The sequence below is a fragment of the Denticeps clupeoides genome, unplaced genomic scaffold (assembly GCF_900700375.1).
Source record: "Denticeps clupeoides unplaced genomic scaffold, fDenClu1.1, whole genome shotgun sequence".
NCBI lineage: Eukaryota > Metazoa > Chordata > Actinopteri > Clupeiformes > Denticipitidae > Denticeps > Denticeps clupeoides.
Genome location: NW_021629747.1, coordinates 1 through 14,387, shown reverse-complemented (window position 1 = coordinate 14,387; position 14,387 = coordinate 1). Strand labels below are relative to the sequence as shown.

The 14,387-nt window shown below is 46.0% G+C and overlaps 2 protein-coding genes across 4 annotated transcripts; both read right to left on the bottom strand.

The window, feature by feature from the left end:
* Positions 1-49: 49 nt before the first annotated feature.
* On the bottom strand, positions 50-3,201 carry LOC114773239 (NEDD4-binding protein 2-like 2). Of its 3 annotated transcripts, none has more exons than XM_028965758.1 (6): positions 3,090-3,201; positions 1,881-2,255; positions 1,654-1,778; positions 660-748; positions 467-543; positions 50-327 (listed from the first exon to the last, which is right to left on the bottom strand). In XM_028965758.1, exons 2-6 carry the CDS (start codon positions 2,096-2,098, stop codon positions 168-170), a joined length of 669 nt encoding a protein of 222 aa, XP_028821591.1. In that variant the 5' UTR covers positions 2,099-2,255; positions 3,090-3,201; the 3' UTR covers positions 50-167. The 3 variants fall into 3 exon arrangements, with proteins under 3 accessions (XP_028821591.1, XP_028821590.1, XP_028821589.1); XM_028965757.1 differs by having other exon boundaries at positions 1,881-2,893; positions 3,090-3,197; XM_028965756.1 differs by having other exon boundaries at positions 1,881-3,194.
* Positions 3,202-3,403: 202 nt separating this feature from the next.
* On the bottom strand, positions 3,404-14,164 carry LOC114773246 (breast cancer type 2 susceptibility protein homolog). Its single transcript, XM_028965767.1, is given in 33 exon segments — positions 3,404-4,056; positions 4,157-4,288; positions 4,366-4,619; positions 4,771-4,909; positions 5,205-5,371; positions 5,447-5,648; positions 5,928-6,040; positions 6,112-6,259; positions 6,356-6,511; positions 6,590-6,935; positions 7,060-7,230; positions 7,308-7,495; positions 7,598-7,779; positions 7,861-8,246; positions 8,317-8,386; positions 8,469-8,508; positions 8,511-8,566; positions 8,656-8,740; positions 8,742-9,628; positions 9,631-9,898; positions 10,017-10,314; positions 10,597-11,017; positions 11,019-11,642; positions 11,738-12,400; positions 12,496-12,586; positions 12,682-12,737; positions 12,835-12,946; positions 13,040-13,068; positions 13,154-13,200; positions 13,289-13,328; positions 13,433-13,675; positions 13,755-13,826; positions 13,972-14,164. Coding segments are annotated over 32 exon segments (7,020 nt in total). The 5' UTR covers positions 13,789-13,826; positions 13,972-14,164; the 3' UTR covers positions 3,404-3,684.
* Between the last annotated feature and the right edge of the window lie 223 nt (positions 14,165-14,387).

Sequence of the window (14,387 nt, the reverse complement as noted above, 5' to 3'; positions counted from 1 at the left end):
ATTTACATTTTACACATACAGAATCTATCCAGAAAAATACAAAATGCTATTTAATGAAAAAAAAAAAAAAAAATCAACCAATAATAAAATCCTGCGAGATCAAACGATTGTGTGTTACTGTAAACGTATTGTTATCAAGCTGGTCGGTGGTTCAGTCTTGGTCGGTTTTAGTAATCCTGCCACCTCGGGTCCTGCTGCCTGGGGGGACGATCCGGGCTCTTGTGAGGAGGTTTACACGAGTTCAGCACAATGTCCACTGTCATGGGCGCCTCAAAGCACTCGAGCATTTTTGCTATTTTGTCCCTGGGGACGCCATGCGTGTTCCTCCTAATAAGCAAAGGTACGAATGAGATTACAAAACCATACCTCCTTCATATTTCATGCTCATGTGTATGCAGTTTATACGCCAAATGCCTCAAATGTAAATATACTAACATGTTTCAGCAAGCATAATTAAATATCTTACCTTTCCAACTCAATTGGATCACACTTCCAGCTAGTTTCTGGCTCGTAGAAACAGACATTATATCCTGTTTCTAAAGCCTTGGGAAATGCAAAAATACAGCAATCACATTCACGAATGAGCACATTCAGCAGCTACTTTTTAATATTCCCTGTAGCTTGGAATTTTCCATGTCTGTTGGGCATACTGTACTCACAGTCTCAACGTAGGGCTTCATTTCCCAGGCATGAATGTTGGTGTTGTCTATAATAACAGGGGATCGGCCTTCACACATTGCTTCTCGTGCTAAAAAAAAAAAAAAACACGTAAAAAGCCAAAAGCTTTGAGAATTACACAAAAAATAATACTGGTTTTCACAAAGTTAATATCCAAAAACCCATTTCCACTGTATTTCAGCCCTGCCACAAAAGGACCTGCTGCGATCATTTCAGTGATCCTCCCGTTAACACAAGTGAGAGTGTAGAGGAGCACAAGGCTGGAGATCATTCTGTCATGCTGACTGAGTTAGAATAGCAGACTGGAGGCTTTAAAAAGGAGGGTGATGGAGGATGGCCTGGTGTCAAGAAGGGCCACAAGGAAGCCACTTCTCTCCAAGAAAAACATCAAGGACAGACTGATATTCTGTAAAAAGTACAGGGATTGGGCTGCTGAGGTCTGGCGTAATGTCATTTCCTCTGATTTGGCCCAGAAGTTGATTGAGAGCATGTCAGGGCAAATTGCAGAGGTCTTCAAAAAACAATGCAAATACTGACCCTTTGCATGAACTTGATGTAATTGTCAATAAAAGCCTTAAATTATACGTGTATTATTTAATTATATTATACTAAAATGTTTGTAATTATACTTAATAAACAACAGAAACAACTGATTAAAAAAAAGATCTAAAAACACTGGAGCAGCAAAAAAGTGAAGTGAAGTCATTGTCATTGTGATACACTGCAGCACAGCACATGGTGACACAACTAAATGTGTCCTCTGCTGGCGCCCGGGGAGCAGTGTGCGGGGATCGGCGGATCGGGATTCGAACCGGCAACCTCCTGAATACGGGGCCGCTTCCTTAACCGCTAGGTCACCACTGCCCCAGTATTTATGTCATTCTCAAAACTTTTGCAAACAAATTAACACGACTGCGATCAGCAAATATGACCTCATGTTTCATCACTGTCCCATTCGGCCCCATATTGTAATACCTCGATTGTGATTCCAGTCATGGGCCTGTCCAAGGAAGCGTGGGTCATAGTGGTAGCCGTCCTCTCGGAAAAAGTAGTCGTCCGTGCTTAGGATCAGCCCGCTGGGACCGGAGGACAGCAGTTGTCTGTGACGGCACCAGATGTGGCGCAATAGAGAATTTTTTTCATTAGTACAGCTCACAGTTACATGTATAAACCTATGACAATGGGTTCTCCTTCAAACTCACGTGGCCAAAGTCGACTTCCCAGACCCAGGAGCTCCTCTCATCAGGATTAAAAGGAAGTCGTCACGGTATCCTGATTCGCGGTGATAATGCTGAGGCACTTCAGCGTTCGGGCTCCAGTCAGAGCACGTCTGACCACCATGCTGAGGCCTTTCGTAACCACTATCATACGGGTCTCTGTAGCCATCAAAGTAGCCCTGGTAGAAGTCATCTACCGCCATGTAGTAGTTTTCATTATGGCTGCCATGACTCGGTGGGTACTGGTAGTCTCCCAGCCGTCGCCAGTCCCTGATGTCCCTTTCCCTACTGAAGTCCCACGGTCCAAACTGATGGGGAAAAGGTGTGTCCCTGGGAGGAGGTGGCACGTAATTTGCATATCTGTCAAAGAAAAACCCGTGAGGTCTTGTGTGTGAGGGGACATCAAAAGAGGACCAATGGTCCCCAGGGTGAGGATACGGGCCCCACTGTGAGTCACGTTGAAAACGTGGCCTCGTGTGTCCGGTGTTCCTACGCTGATCCACAGCTGAAGGGCGTCCATGGCGAGACCCGCTCTCTTGGTTACCGACACGTCCCCTGTCCTCACTAGATTCCAGCTTTTTGTCCCCATCGTCATTGCGACTGTCTACGCCATCTTCACCGTCAATCCGTTCGAGCTCTTTATAAAACTCGCTCAACTCATCTTCAATGTGATCTGGTTTACACAGGGGACCAATGAAGGCCGTGCTGCTGACGCCTATCTCTTTAAGTGCAGCGTGTTTGGTCTGACCATCTCCACCTGGACCTTCTGAAGTGGCGACCGGACTCGGCCCCTCACTTCCAGCCCCCGCGGACCCCGGATCGGTCAGAGCACATTCCGACTCGCGTGTTTTGCCGTAGGTGCTGCGTGTGTTCGTTGCATACGGTACACCGACCAAATCCTGCTCCGATTCCGACGGTTTCCGTCTTTTCAGAGGCGGCTCTTCTACATGTCCACTGTCGCGTGGATTAGTAGAAGCGTCAGCATCAGCATGTGGCATCTAGAAACGGGAAACTGTGCAGATTTACTAAAACGCACGCACCGCTTGCGCGAATGTTGCTAAGCTCGGCTAACCGTCACGCTTTGGCAAGTGTGATTTATAAAATCCAGCCGCCGTGCTACGTAACGGCTGCAACCAACCTCTGTGCTCTAAAATCTATTCTCTGCACAAAGACGAAAAGCGAGAGGAACATTACTTGTGGTCAGAAGGCCTCTGTGCTATGTGATCACCATAATCTCGTAGCGATCGGGACACACATGTCGGCCATAACAACGTCACCGTTGATCCGACGCTGCGAGCTGCTTCTTCGGTCTTAAACCAAAACGAACCACGGGGAAATAAAACCACTATCGCCCCCTACTGTCGGTAGACGGCCGGTGCGTCAAAAAAAAAAAAGGCCCGAATCTAATAAAACTAGTAAAACAAATTACTCGAATACGTGCATAACTTTCTGAATCCTTAAAATTATTTTATTCATGCATTTATTTATGAATATTTAAAATGGTCCCTTAGATTATAAAGGTGAGGATTTTTATTTGGGAACAAACTCACATTTACAATGCTTTGATTTGCCTGTAGCTTGGTGTAAGAGTTCCACTCTTTTACAATTTTAAAATGCTCATTTACAATATTTATTGATGCATACTGGCTGGAACAGGTTTCAATCAAGAAACAAATGCACATTTTAGCAATGTTCTCTACATTGTAACATATATATATATATATATATATAAACAGCAACTATAAAAGCGACTTCTTTACATTTATATACAGCATTTATGAATGACACATTAATTGGATGTCGTAGACCTGTCCTTTTCACGAAGTCCATCCAACAAAGCCTGTGTGTCAATCATGGCCAGCTCCTCGTCGTTCACCCACTCATCCCGAACAGGAGGGGTGACAGCAGAGCGTGGGGCTGCGGTAGAACAGGCCGGCTCAGACCTCCTAGGCGGATGAAATGTCTTATTTATCCGTGGAGAGGCCAGTGCTCCCAGTGGGTTGAGTGGAGGAGGGGAAGGAATACGGGACAGGTACTCTAGACCTCTCTTTCTCTTCAGGCTTTTTTGGTCTTTGCCTTCAGAGGTGCTGCCTGACTGAGGTGTTCTTTTGATGAGAGGGGTCAAGAAACCAGAGTTGTGCATTGGCTGTTGTGGTGTAACCTGTCATAGAAAAAAAAAAAAAAAAAAAAATCACATAAAACATGCTGATTATTTAATACAACTGCTCAATATATATTATTTACTTGAAATAATGTCTCACATCAGGCCTTCCATATGGTCTAAGTTCTGCTTTCCAACTAGGTGTTTTTGGTGATACCATGGACCTTAAACCATCTGAGGATAACAGGCTGAAGAGCTTTTCCTCTGCGGTCTTAATGAAGTGTTCTTGACGCTGCGGAATTTTTAATATTGAAATCAGATGCACACACACACTTTTATGCTACTAGAAAAAAAAACAAATGACAGTACCAGGACAAAATTCCGCAGATAGGCCAGCCTTTCCTGAAGATGCGTGTCCTTGGAGTTTGCAGAAAACAGAGTGAGGTCTCCAGCATACAGTGCCGGTATGGGTGCTGAGACCCGTCTGATCTGCGCATTCTTTAAAGCCAACATGACCTGGGGCTTCACCATGTCCTCAACAGCAAGGTGGGGCAAAGTGCTGCAGCAGCGAACAGACACAAAGTCCATCTTCTCATCAGCCAGATACAGCACTGGTGATGGACCTGTGTGAAGAGCATGGGTCACTTTCAGAAATTAAGTTATTCTAAGATAAGATGGTCTTTTACTAGTCCCAAAAGTGGGGAATTGTCTGGGCAGGAAGTGTCACAACCAAAGAAATTAATGTAGAAAGTATAGATAAGAAGCAATGTGTACCATGTTGGTCAACAATGGAAATGACACATCCCACAATATCGACTTCGGAACAAGGAGAACAGAAGGCTGGATTCTGCAGAGCTTTAAATAACACACACACTCGTGCAGTGAAAAGCTCTTGCAGCCTTTCAGGCAGCACCTACAAGAAAACGATATAAAACACACATTTAAGGTTGGACAAGGTATATAAAGAGTTGCTCTAAATTAATCACTTTTATTGTTTGTTAATTCGTATTATACCTATACAGCATAACCTCCCATTAATATTTATCTATGGAAGTGAAACAAGGCAAAACCTAAAAAGCATTATGCTTAATTTCTGTGACCACTAACATCATATTCAGGCAGCATCTGACCACTTTTAAACAACGTAATATGGCCATGTATTTACTGCAACGCATCCCAGATCTCATGTAGATGTGAACAGTAGGCACCTGTGTGTGCTGGAACTGAGTCTTTTTGGTTGTGCTGAGCTGGAGGGCAGCGCTACCAGCTCGTTTCCTGCCCTCCGACGTGGACAGATGGTAGGCTCTGTATCTCTTGCCTTCCTTAAGCAGTGAGCGCAGCTCCAATGACGGTCGCCATATGTTTAAAATGTACACTGAGGATAAAATATGCATATTTCTTATTGTTTAAAAAAAAATGAATACGTCAACAACGAGAACAGTACGTTTACCACTGTTGCTCTGGGCGTCTCCACAGTCACAGACGCACAGCTTCCAAACAGGGTTGACCTCTCTGTTGGGGCAGCTGCCTTCACCATCTTGGGCGTCCATCAGTGCTTGCCTGAAGAGTTCCTGGAGCCGAGCCTGCTTTCTCTCTTCCAGAGAGCGCCGGTAGTTTGCCAGGGCCGCTAGCTGCTGCTCGCTCAGACGAGCCTACAGAAAATAAATAACCTTCAAATGTTAATACACTTTCCCCTCTACCCACTGAAAAATCCCCCCCAAAAAAATCTATTCATATTGGATTCACATTTCTTAATAATCTGCGACAGTAGTAATAAAATGAGTTTATTTGTGGTAATAATAATAAGATTGACTCGAATAAGATTGATGAAGTGCACCCAAAACAAAACCCGTAATCCGGGCGTTAAATTTTATGAGATCCTAACCCCAGGGACGCACGCAGCTACGACGCGTTTGGCTTTGAATTCGTACCTCGGTGTTAACCGGGTCGCCCTCCGTGGCCTCATGCAGCTCCTCGCCATCCTGCAGGCTTTCAATCTCGCGCCGGCTGAGACTCCTCCTGGGGCCACTCGACTTGGCCTTCCCTGAAAAACAGCTCTGCCTTGAGCTACTGAAACCCAACAGCGGTGCAGACGTTACAGAAGTTTACACATACCGCTTTCTTTTTTCTCAAACTGCTCTTGAACCTGCGCAAAAAGTACTTCCATCACTTTGTGCTTTTTATCCTCATGCCTCCTGACCTCTTTCTCCTCTGCACGTTCGTTACGGAAAATAAAGGTCCCGTTTGGCGTCTTTTCCATCCACTGTTCAAAGGAAAAAAAAACAAATATATATTCTTTTACTTTACTGCTACAAACCCACAGGGAGTGGAAGATCATGCATGTGGAGGCCTAATGGACCTGGGTAGGGTAGCTTCTTAGCACGAGGATGTCCACACAGCCCACCGGACCCCCATTACTATACAGGGTGGACAGCGGGAGTTGGAAGGGCCGGGGGTCACGGTAAAACCCCAGCTTGCTGTCCCACCGGGCATGCCTTGTGCCGTTTGCTGATATCTGGATACGTAAACAGCATTAAAAAAAAAAAAATTAAAAAATTGCCACACGACTTAATAATTGCATGCGTATCATCACCTTCAGCATTAGGGAATCTGGCGCCTCCAGTGGAGAACAGGCCTCGTGAGACCCCACCAACTCTGCTCCATGGATCACCAACTTCCCCCCGACCGGCAGACGGCCCTTGCTCAGCGCGGCGGTAAGGGGCGTGTCCAGGAGACCTCTGATAGCGTACCAGCCGTCAGTGAGCCAGATGACCCCTGCCGCAGACTGCGTCCTGGGATCAGTGTTCCGTTCTGATACACCACAGCCCTCCGAGACAATGCCACACACACACAGCACCAGAGTCTTGGCCGGGGTATCATCTCTCTCCATGATCTTCCTCAGAGCCGGTCTCTTACTGTTGTCAATCTCCACATCATACCTTGCACACAAGTGGCAAAAAGTGAATTAAACACATTTATTCATGCATTATTAAAAAAAATTATTATCATTATCAATTATTAATTAATCTCATTAAACATTTGCATGCCGAATGGCTCTGGTACCTGTACTTGAGCTGCAGGAGCACCTGCTCTGGAGTCAGACAAAGGCTGCCCATCTCCATGGGAAAGGCTCTTTCCATCGATGCCCTTTTCCACACGATCCAGCGGTAGTGGTTGTGAACCCAGACATCACTGATCAGCTTAGGGTCAACGCCAGGCGTGTCACACAGTGCTCTGAATGGGCAATCGTGGCACGATGGAGTTAAACAGAAGGCTGATTTCCCAGCTCGGCTTTCTAAACTGTAGAGTACCTGTAGAATTCTTCTTTGCCCACAGTTTTGTTGACGTCCGGGACCAGCCAGCCTCCATCTGCCAGCTGAATGGACCCAGTCTCGGCAAACAGCTCGGCTTTGAAGAAGTCGTCACACCGAAAGCGGAAGTGCTCAGCATTTGAAGAGGTGATTCTGGAAACGTGGCGGTGCACGCCGTACTTATACAACTGAAAACAGAGAAGGTTCAAAATACTGGCCGGCCTGTACAGACTATTTCAATGCCTTAAAACGAGAAAGAAAAACTTCTATTTACTAATAACACTACATACATCTTCCTCTGTGTACTGGGCCGGGCACTTATGCCCGACGGCGTCCAACAATGACACCCGGGCCAGCCCAGGTGTTTTAGCGAGAAAGAGGCTTCCTGGTAGAGGTCTGACAGTCTGTCGGTTCTTCTTTCTTATTCGCATGTCCTGGAGGTCTCTGGCCAGCTGCACAACATCCTCAGAAGCTGTAAACAGAAGCTATTAAAATGACCTGTACGGTTGGAAGTTGTGATGCCAGGTATTTTCAGAATTCATCCGATTCCTACCGGATTGTCTGGGAGACTCAGGACTCATTACGACGCTCTTGTCATCCGAGCCGCTCAAAACCTGCAGTTCGGAACCCTCACTGGTTCGAGGGACTATCTCGTCATTAACAGCAGGGAAGGAAGAGCTTGCATCCGTACAAGTTTTTGAGTTACAGTCGCGCTGGTTTAATGGACGCTCAGCTGGATTCTTTTTGAATGGAGGAACAAATAACTGGCCGCTCTCCGCGTTTCCTGTTTGGGACGGTCCATCTGGGCACCGGTCTTTGAATGCTTGTGAAAAGGGGGCACAAACACTGGCATTCGTGGCGTAGACGGGCTTGCCTGGCCTCGATTTTGCCTCAGGGGCAGCAGACAGCGATTTATCAATCACGCGTGCCGGCACAGTCCTACAGGTCGGACGGAAACAGTACGTTATGTGAAATACATTTTTTATGCTGAATTCAAGTCCAGTCCTACCTGTTCGGGTGCGTGATGTTTGGTTGCAGCGGCACTTTGTGCCTGAAGACTCTCCTGTCTTGCATCACACCTGATAAAAGTAAAAAAAAAACTACTTGCTTCGGGTACATTTGAAATGAATCTGACTGAATTCTATGCAAATTCCAACTGACCACTGGGACAGGTTTTGCTGGGTTGAGAGCACGTCTTTCTGAAGAATCCGTGGTCCTGTCAAATTCTGCCAGGAGACGTCGTTTTAGAGGCGGGTGGTCTGACAAAGTTCAAGAATGTTTCTGAACAATCCAATGAGGGGGAAAAAAAAAACAACAACCAAGAGTGAATACCATGTAGACTACTTACTGTCACTTAAAATCCATTTCCCTTGTCCCCTCTTCATTACAGCATCCTTGTTCATGGGACTTTCATCAGACGTGACCCTCGCAGAGCTCATGAAGGTCTTCATCCTCCAGCAGGGCTTTGGTACATGCCATGGCTTCCTGCTGAAGGTACTTCTGTTGGGTGATGGTGCACCCACTCAGACCAAGAGCTTTAAAGTCATTCAGAGACGATTCACCTTGAAATGATCCGGATGGAAATAAAGTCTTTGCTCTCTTTGTCTCTTGTAAGACAGCTCCAGGTCCTTCATGTTGATTGGATGGTAGTCCTGGCTTGACACTCTCATGAGCCTCATTTTTAGGCATCTTGAGAAGAGGTTCATCGCTGCAGTCCATAAACTTGTCAACAGCATTCTGCAAAGCCTCCTTGGATACAGGGACACCTTTCCCACTCACTGTGCCGTATCCAAAACTGCTCAATTCAGGTCTATAGGCCAGATGTTTTCTGCTTGGATCCTGGCTTTTCTGGGCATCAGGTTCAACCGAATCATCAAAAACACCTTTTGCCTCCTCTGAGACGAACACCTCTTTAGCGCTGGCTGTGGAGAAACCAAATCCTCTCTCGAGCATATTCTGTTCTTTGTCGAACCTACATTCATCCAGAAGAGTCCTGGCCTTCTGCAGCGCCGATTCGGATACGGACACCCTCTTTCCGCTCGCAGTGCTGAAGCCACAGCTCTTTCCTTGTCCAGCACGGCCCGTTTCAGAACTGCTACTTGCCCCTTTCAGAGCTCGTTCCCCATTTTCTCCAGACGAAGCCTCCCGCTTCCTGCAGGCGTCTGTGTTGGACCTTGCACTTGCGCTCGCTTTGCTCCGATTCGTCTGAGCTGAAGGGAAGCCCCCGCTCAAAAACGGACCAGAGCAAATGGAGTCATGGTCACCGACTTCACTCATCAGGCTCCTTGCTTTCATCAGGGCCTCTTCTGACACCAGCACCCTTTACCCCCCGCTGTGGTGAAACCGCATCTCCTCATCCCAGGATCACAAAGACTTGGTTGGACATTCAGTTCTGATCCAAAGTCGCCACAGTCTTTGAAACCAGCCTTGGCTTGCTGGAGGGCTTTTGTTGAAACAGCTACTCCTTTGCCACTTGCTGTCTTAAATCCCTCAACACCGATCAGCCGCGAATCTCGAACCAACTTATTTGCACAGGTTCCCACAAATCTGTCGTCACGACAACTATAACCTTCCAGTAATCCTCCCGTAGACTTTTACCATTTGCTGTAAGAAGGCCACGTTCATTTTGGACCCCTAAAACATCTGTTTGGGGTGCAGGAAGTGAGTCGATGGTTTCCTGAGAAGCACTGGTCACCATGGCACATCTACGAATGTGTTCATATCTCTGGACTGGTCGTCAAGGCCAGCATCTTCAAAGTCACAGTCCCCCAGAAGCCGTTTGGCTTTTAGAAGTGCAGACTGTGACATGCGTATCTTCTTCCCCGCAGCGGTGCTGAAGCCATGGCAACTCTGGACGGACTCGGGCCCGAAGCCAGGGTTTATAGCTTCGTCGTAGAGAGCTTGCTGTATTCCACCTGCCTCAAACTCAACACAGTAATTGTCCATCGGGGACCCAGTGTGGTCGTGGACATTGCATGCCTCCCGACCTTTGATCACCGCGCCGCTCCTCGTGTTCAACGTTTCTGCGCCGCCTGTGTGTTTTTCAATCCAGATCTGAGAAAATGTCTCTTGCTTTCATGACGTTTTCCTCTGAAGTATGTACTGCTTTCATCGGAGCGCTTTTAAAACCCACAGATTTTGTGGCGTCCCCGGTATCCCCTCAAACATCTGGATGAACTGCAGCCATCAGAGCTTTTATCTCTTCACCTGGTGTGGTCTGAAAGAGACATGTGTTTGTCTGCAGTGTTCATCTTGACTTGGCTCCGCTTCTCGACGTTGGAACTAAAACTGTCCGTCAAAATTGATGTCGGCTAGAAATTCAGGGTCCCATTCGTCTTGGCTCTCTGAACTAAACTTCGCATTCTTGGCTTGCGTGAAATCAAATTGGCTGCCAGCTTCTTCTAAGAGGCTGCAGAGCTCTGTGACATCTGCCCTCTGCGACGCAGTCAGGGTGCAAGGGGGTTCAAGGTCTTGTTTAAGAAAAGACGGTGAGCGAGATGGTGACACATGGTCCTCATTTTCCAGGTCCTTAAACATCTCTTTTGCCTTCTGAATGTGAACAGAGGACAGGGTAATTTTCCTATTGGAAGCGGTCTTAAAAGCACACCCGTACGGCGAATGTGATGAGGACACTCCCTCAGGTGTGGTTTTGTTCTTTCTTTCTGGAATTCCGTCAGTCTGACAATCCGAGTTCCGTTCTGTTGGTTCCAGAGATCTTGCTTACGTCATTCTTACCACGAGTCTCTATGACCGCACTGCCGCCAACGTACTCATCTAACGAAGCTCTCGCCCTCGTCACTGCCTCCCGGGGCACAGGTATGATCTTGTCACTTGCGGTTTTAAACCCAGAATGGGACTGAACCTCAGGAGCTTTGCCACCGTTTGAAAAAGTGCGTGATCCTGATGTACTGTAGATATGAGATAAAGCAGCTGATGCAAGGTTAGGCGTTTCAGTCTTGCCTCCTGCGTCGACTGCTTCGGGCAGACTTGTCAGCTCTCCCTTTCCAGCATTATGAAGGTCAAGTTCCTTTTTAATGGTGCAGTTTTTGGCCTCATATGCCACTTTTTTGTTCTGTTTTGATACAGCACCACATACGCGATCCTCAGCAGCTTCACAACTTTTGAGTGACCTCTTTAAGATGGACTCCTGGCTGAAGTCTTCAGCAAACGCCCTGCAAAGCTGCGTCATGTCCACATCATGGTCCCTACTCAGGTACTGCGATGGGACTGTCTGAGATGTACCTCCTTGCTCTCTACTTTTTTTTTCCGTAGAAACTGCAGCGTGTTCCACTCCTTTTGAAAGAGGTGTGCTCTTGTGAGGCAATTTTCTATTTTCTGCCAAGATTAAACATTTAAGAGTAATTATGCAACACAAGGTTCATGTACCGTGTTCACTTGGACCAATTAAGAAAGATAAGGGAAAATCTTACCAGGGGTTGAAGCTGATGGGTTGTCACATACTGTCTCTCTGGTAGGATGAGCCTTTTGTAAAGAATACACAAACTTCCTTGGTTTCTTGGAGAGAGACAGTGCAAGTGAGCTCTCCTGTGACATGAGAATATGCTCTGGTTTGGTGTTTGGACAAGTTTTCTGTCCATCATGGCTGAAGCTCATGCTCTGTCCTACATTCGTAGGTTCTACAGTGACCCCATTCAGAAGGACAGACTCTTTCAGTGACATCTGACCCACATAAGAGTCTGAAATCTGAGAAATACTTAACGGAGACCACTGGGTCATCCCACAGTCTTTAGCTCTCAGAGGGCTTTTGGTTTTTGAAGGGACAGTAGTGTCACCATGGATATCCTCAGCAGCTGCATCTAAGTCTGTCTGACTTTCACTGGTTGCAGGTGGAGTGGGTGGATTCCGTCTCTTTATCCTCTCTCTGCTTCTCACTCTTCTCAGCGTGGAATTGCTGTTACTGAATAAGAAAGAAAGCACATCCTCTGCCCCATCTAGGACATTTTCCACCGTGTTACGGACTTCTCCGTCTTCAATGGCAGCCGGTACCTTCTGCTTCCATCCACCCCTGATCTCTTCAAATGAGACATTTAGAGGGCATTCAGTCTCTCCTCCCAGACCACCTACATACGTTTCTGATTCAAGTGAGAAATATAAAAAATTCATACTATTCGTAATATGCACTGACCTTGTTATTAAATGGGGGGGGGGGGGGGGAAAACACTCTTACCATCATGTTTCACAGTAGATCTGTCGTTTTGTCTTGATTCAGTTTTGCTTTCACTGTCCATTAAAACGGATGGGAAAAGGCGGCGTACAAACTAGAGAGCAAGACTCATGTTAATGATATATTCAGTTCTGGCCATTAATGAATAAAGAATAAAAAAATATAACAGTAGCATTGAATGTCACTCACAATAACATGCTTCTCTGAGGTTATACTGGCTGGATGAGTCTGTTCCACTTTTTTGGCTATTTTTTTTTTCAATACAATATTAAACACAAAAATTTAGTCTGAAATTTTAATAGTCTGAAGAGTCAACTATAAAAAACATTGACTGGTACTTACACAAAAGTACAGTAGGTGACAGCAGTGATGGTGTGTTGAGAGAACTTGTCCATGAGATATCGGGATTCATATCTGCACCAAGACTTTCAGAAATGCGTTTGGCCGACTGATCCTTGCATAAAAAAAAAACGTTATTATTTTTTCCAGCATATTTAACCTGTTCTACTAATATATACACACACACACACAATTCTATATATTTTACCATTGTGGTGGCTGGTGTGTCAGGTAGTTCTGCAATTAAGAGGCAACAAAATGATCAAAAATATATATTTAAAAAAAAAAAAAAGAAAAAAAGCCACAGAAAGAGATACCTTACCATGACCCTTCTTTGCCTGTGGTCTGCAGAGGTCACTAAACGGGTCGCTGCATTTAAAAAAGCATCACATTACAATATGTTTTTAACGTACAGTTAAATTTGCATTAAAGACTCCTGTACCCTTCTTTGTCAAACCTGATAAAACATGGGCTGGAGTCCGTCCATGGTGACTTTTCTGATAAAAAAATAATAATAATTAAATAGGTTTTAAATATTTAGGCATGATAGCACATTAATTCGGGGAAAATTGAAATTTGTCAGAAATGAGGCTAGATGAACCTGTTTGAGAAGGAGAAGTCTGTTGGACTTGGTGCAAGTTATCGTCTGTCTGTCTCCTGAAGATTTTAGGTGTAGAAAACATCTGGCTGTCCGGCGTTGGCCTTCCCAGTAACGGTTCCGAGTGGATTCCTTGTGCACAGGGTGCTCCGGTGCCGTGGTCTTCTTCGTTCCCATCACACCCATTATCTTCAGCAGCTTTGGCGGTGAGCTCCTCAAACCAGTCAGGATTCAATGGCCCCAGTTCTGGAGGACAGGGTGAAGAACTCCATTAAAAAAACACTAGCCATGTACTGCCAACATTATCGCGGCTGAGACCTCATACCGTCTTCAACGTCCTGCACGAACTCTTCAAACATGTCGACAATTTCTCGGCAATCTGCTGCTTCTTCTTGGACTGAAAATCCCGTTCACACACAAGCAAGTTTGACAGTGTTAAAAAGTAACGTGCAGCTGTCGTGCCCGTCGATGGCAGCAGTAAACATGGTGTTGGTTTTGCTATCAAGGACCAACACGGGAAGGAATCAAACGTCAGACCTTACCTTACGAAAGCACCGTGTCATGTCGCCAAATCATTCGTAACGCACATAAATAACCTATATTCAGACCAAAGAACACTCGAACGACGTCAGCGTGTTTCTGATTTAATAATTGCCGCCATCCTTGACTTGCTAACGTGCTTGTTTTTCTGTTCTTCGTGACCAGAGCCTCCTTGAACACGTCCCGCCAGACAGACACGTGATGCGGGCAAAAGCGCTCATTGGCTGAAGTGGCAAAGAGGGAGGGACTTGAAGCGGAAAGGCTGTATCCCAAATATCTACCAGTCCACTGAATAGCGCATAAAGCACGATGGTCTTGCATGTAGGAAGATCCCTTATAGCGAGCGCTCTCCCTCTTTTCTCGCTATGCACACAGACTTATTTCAAGATACATGACTATAATATATTATAGATGTCAG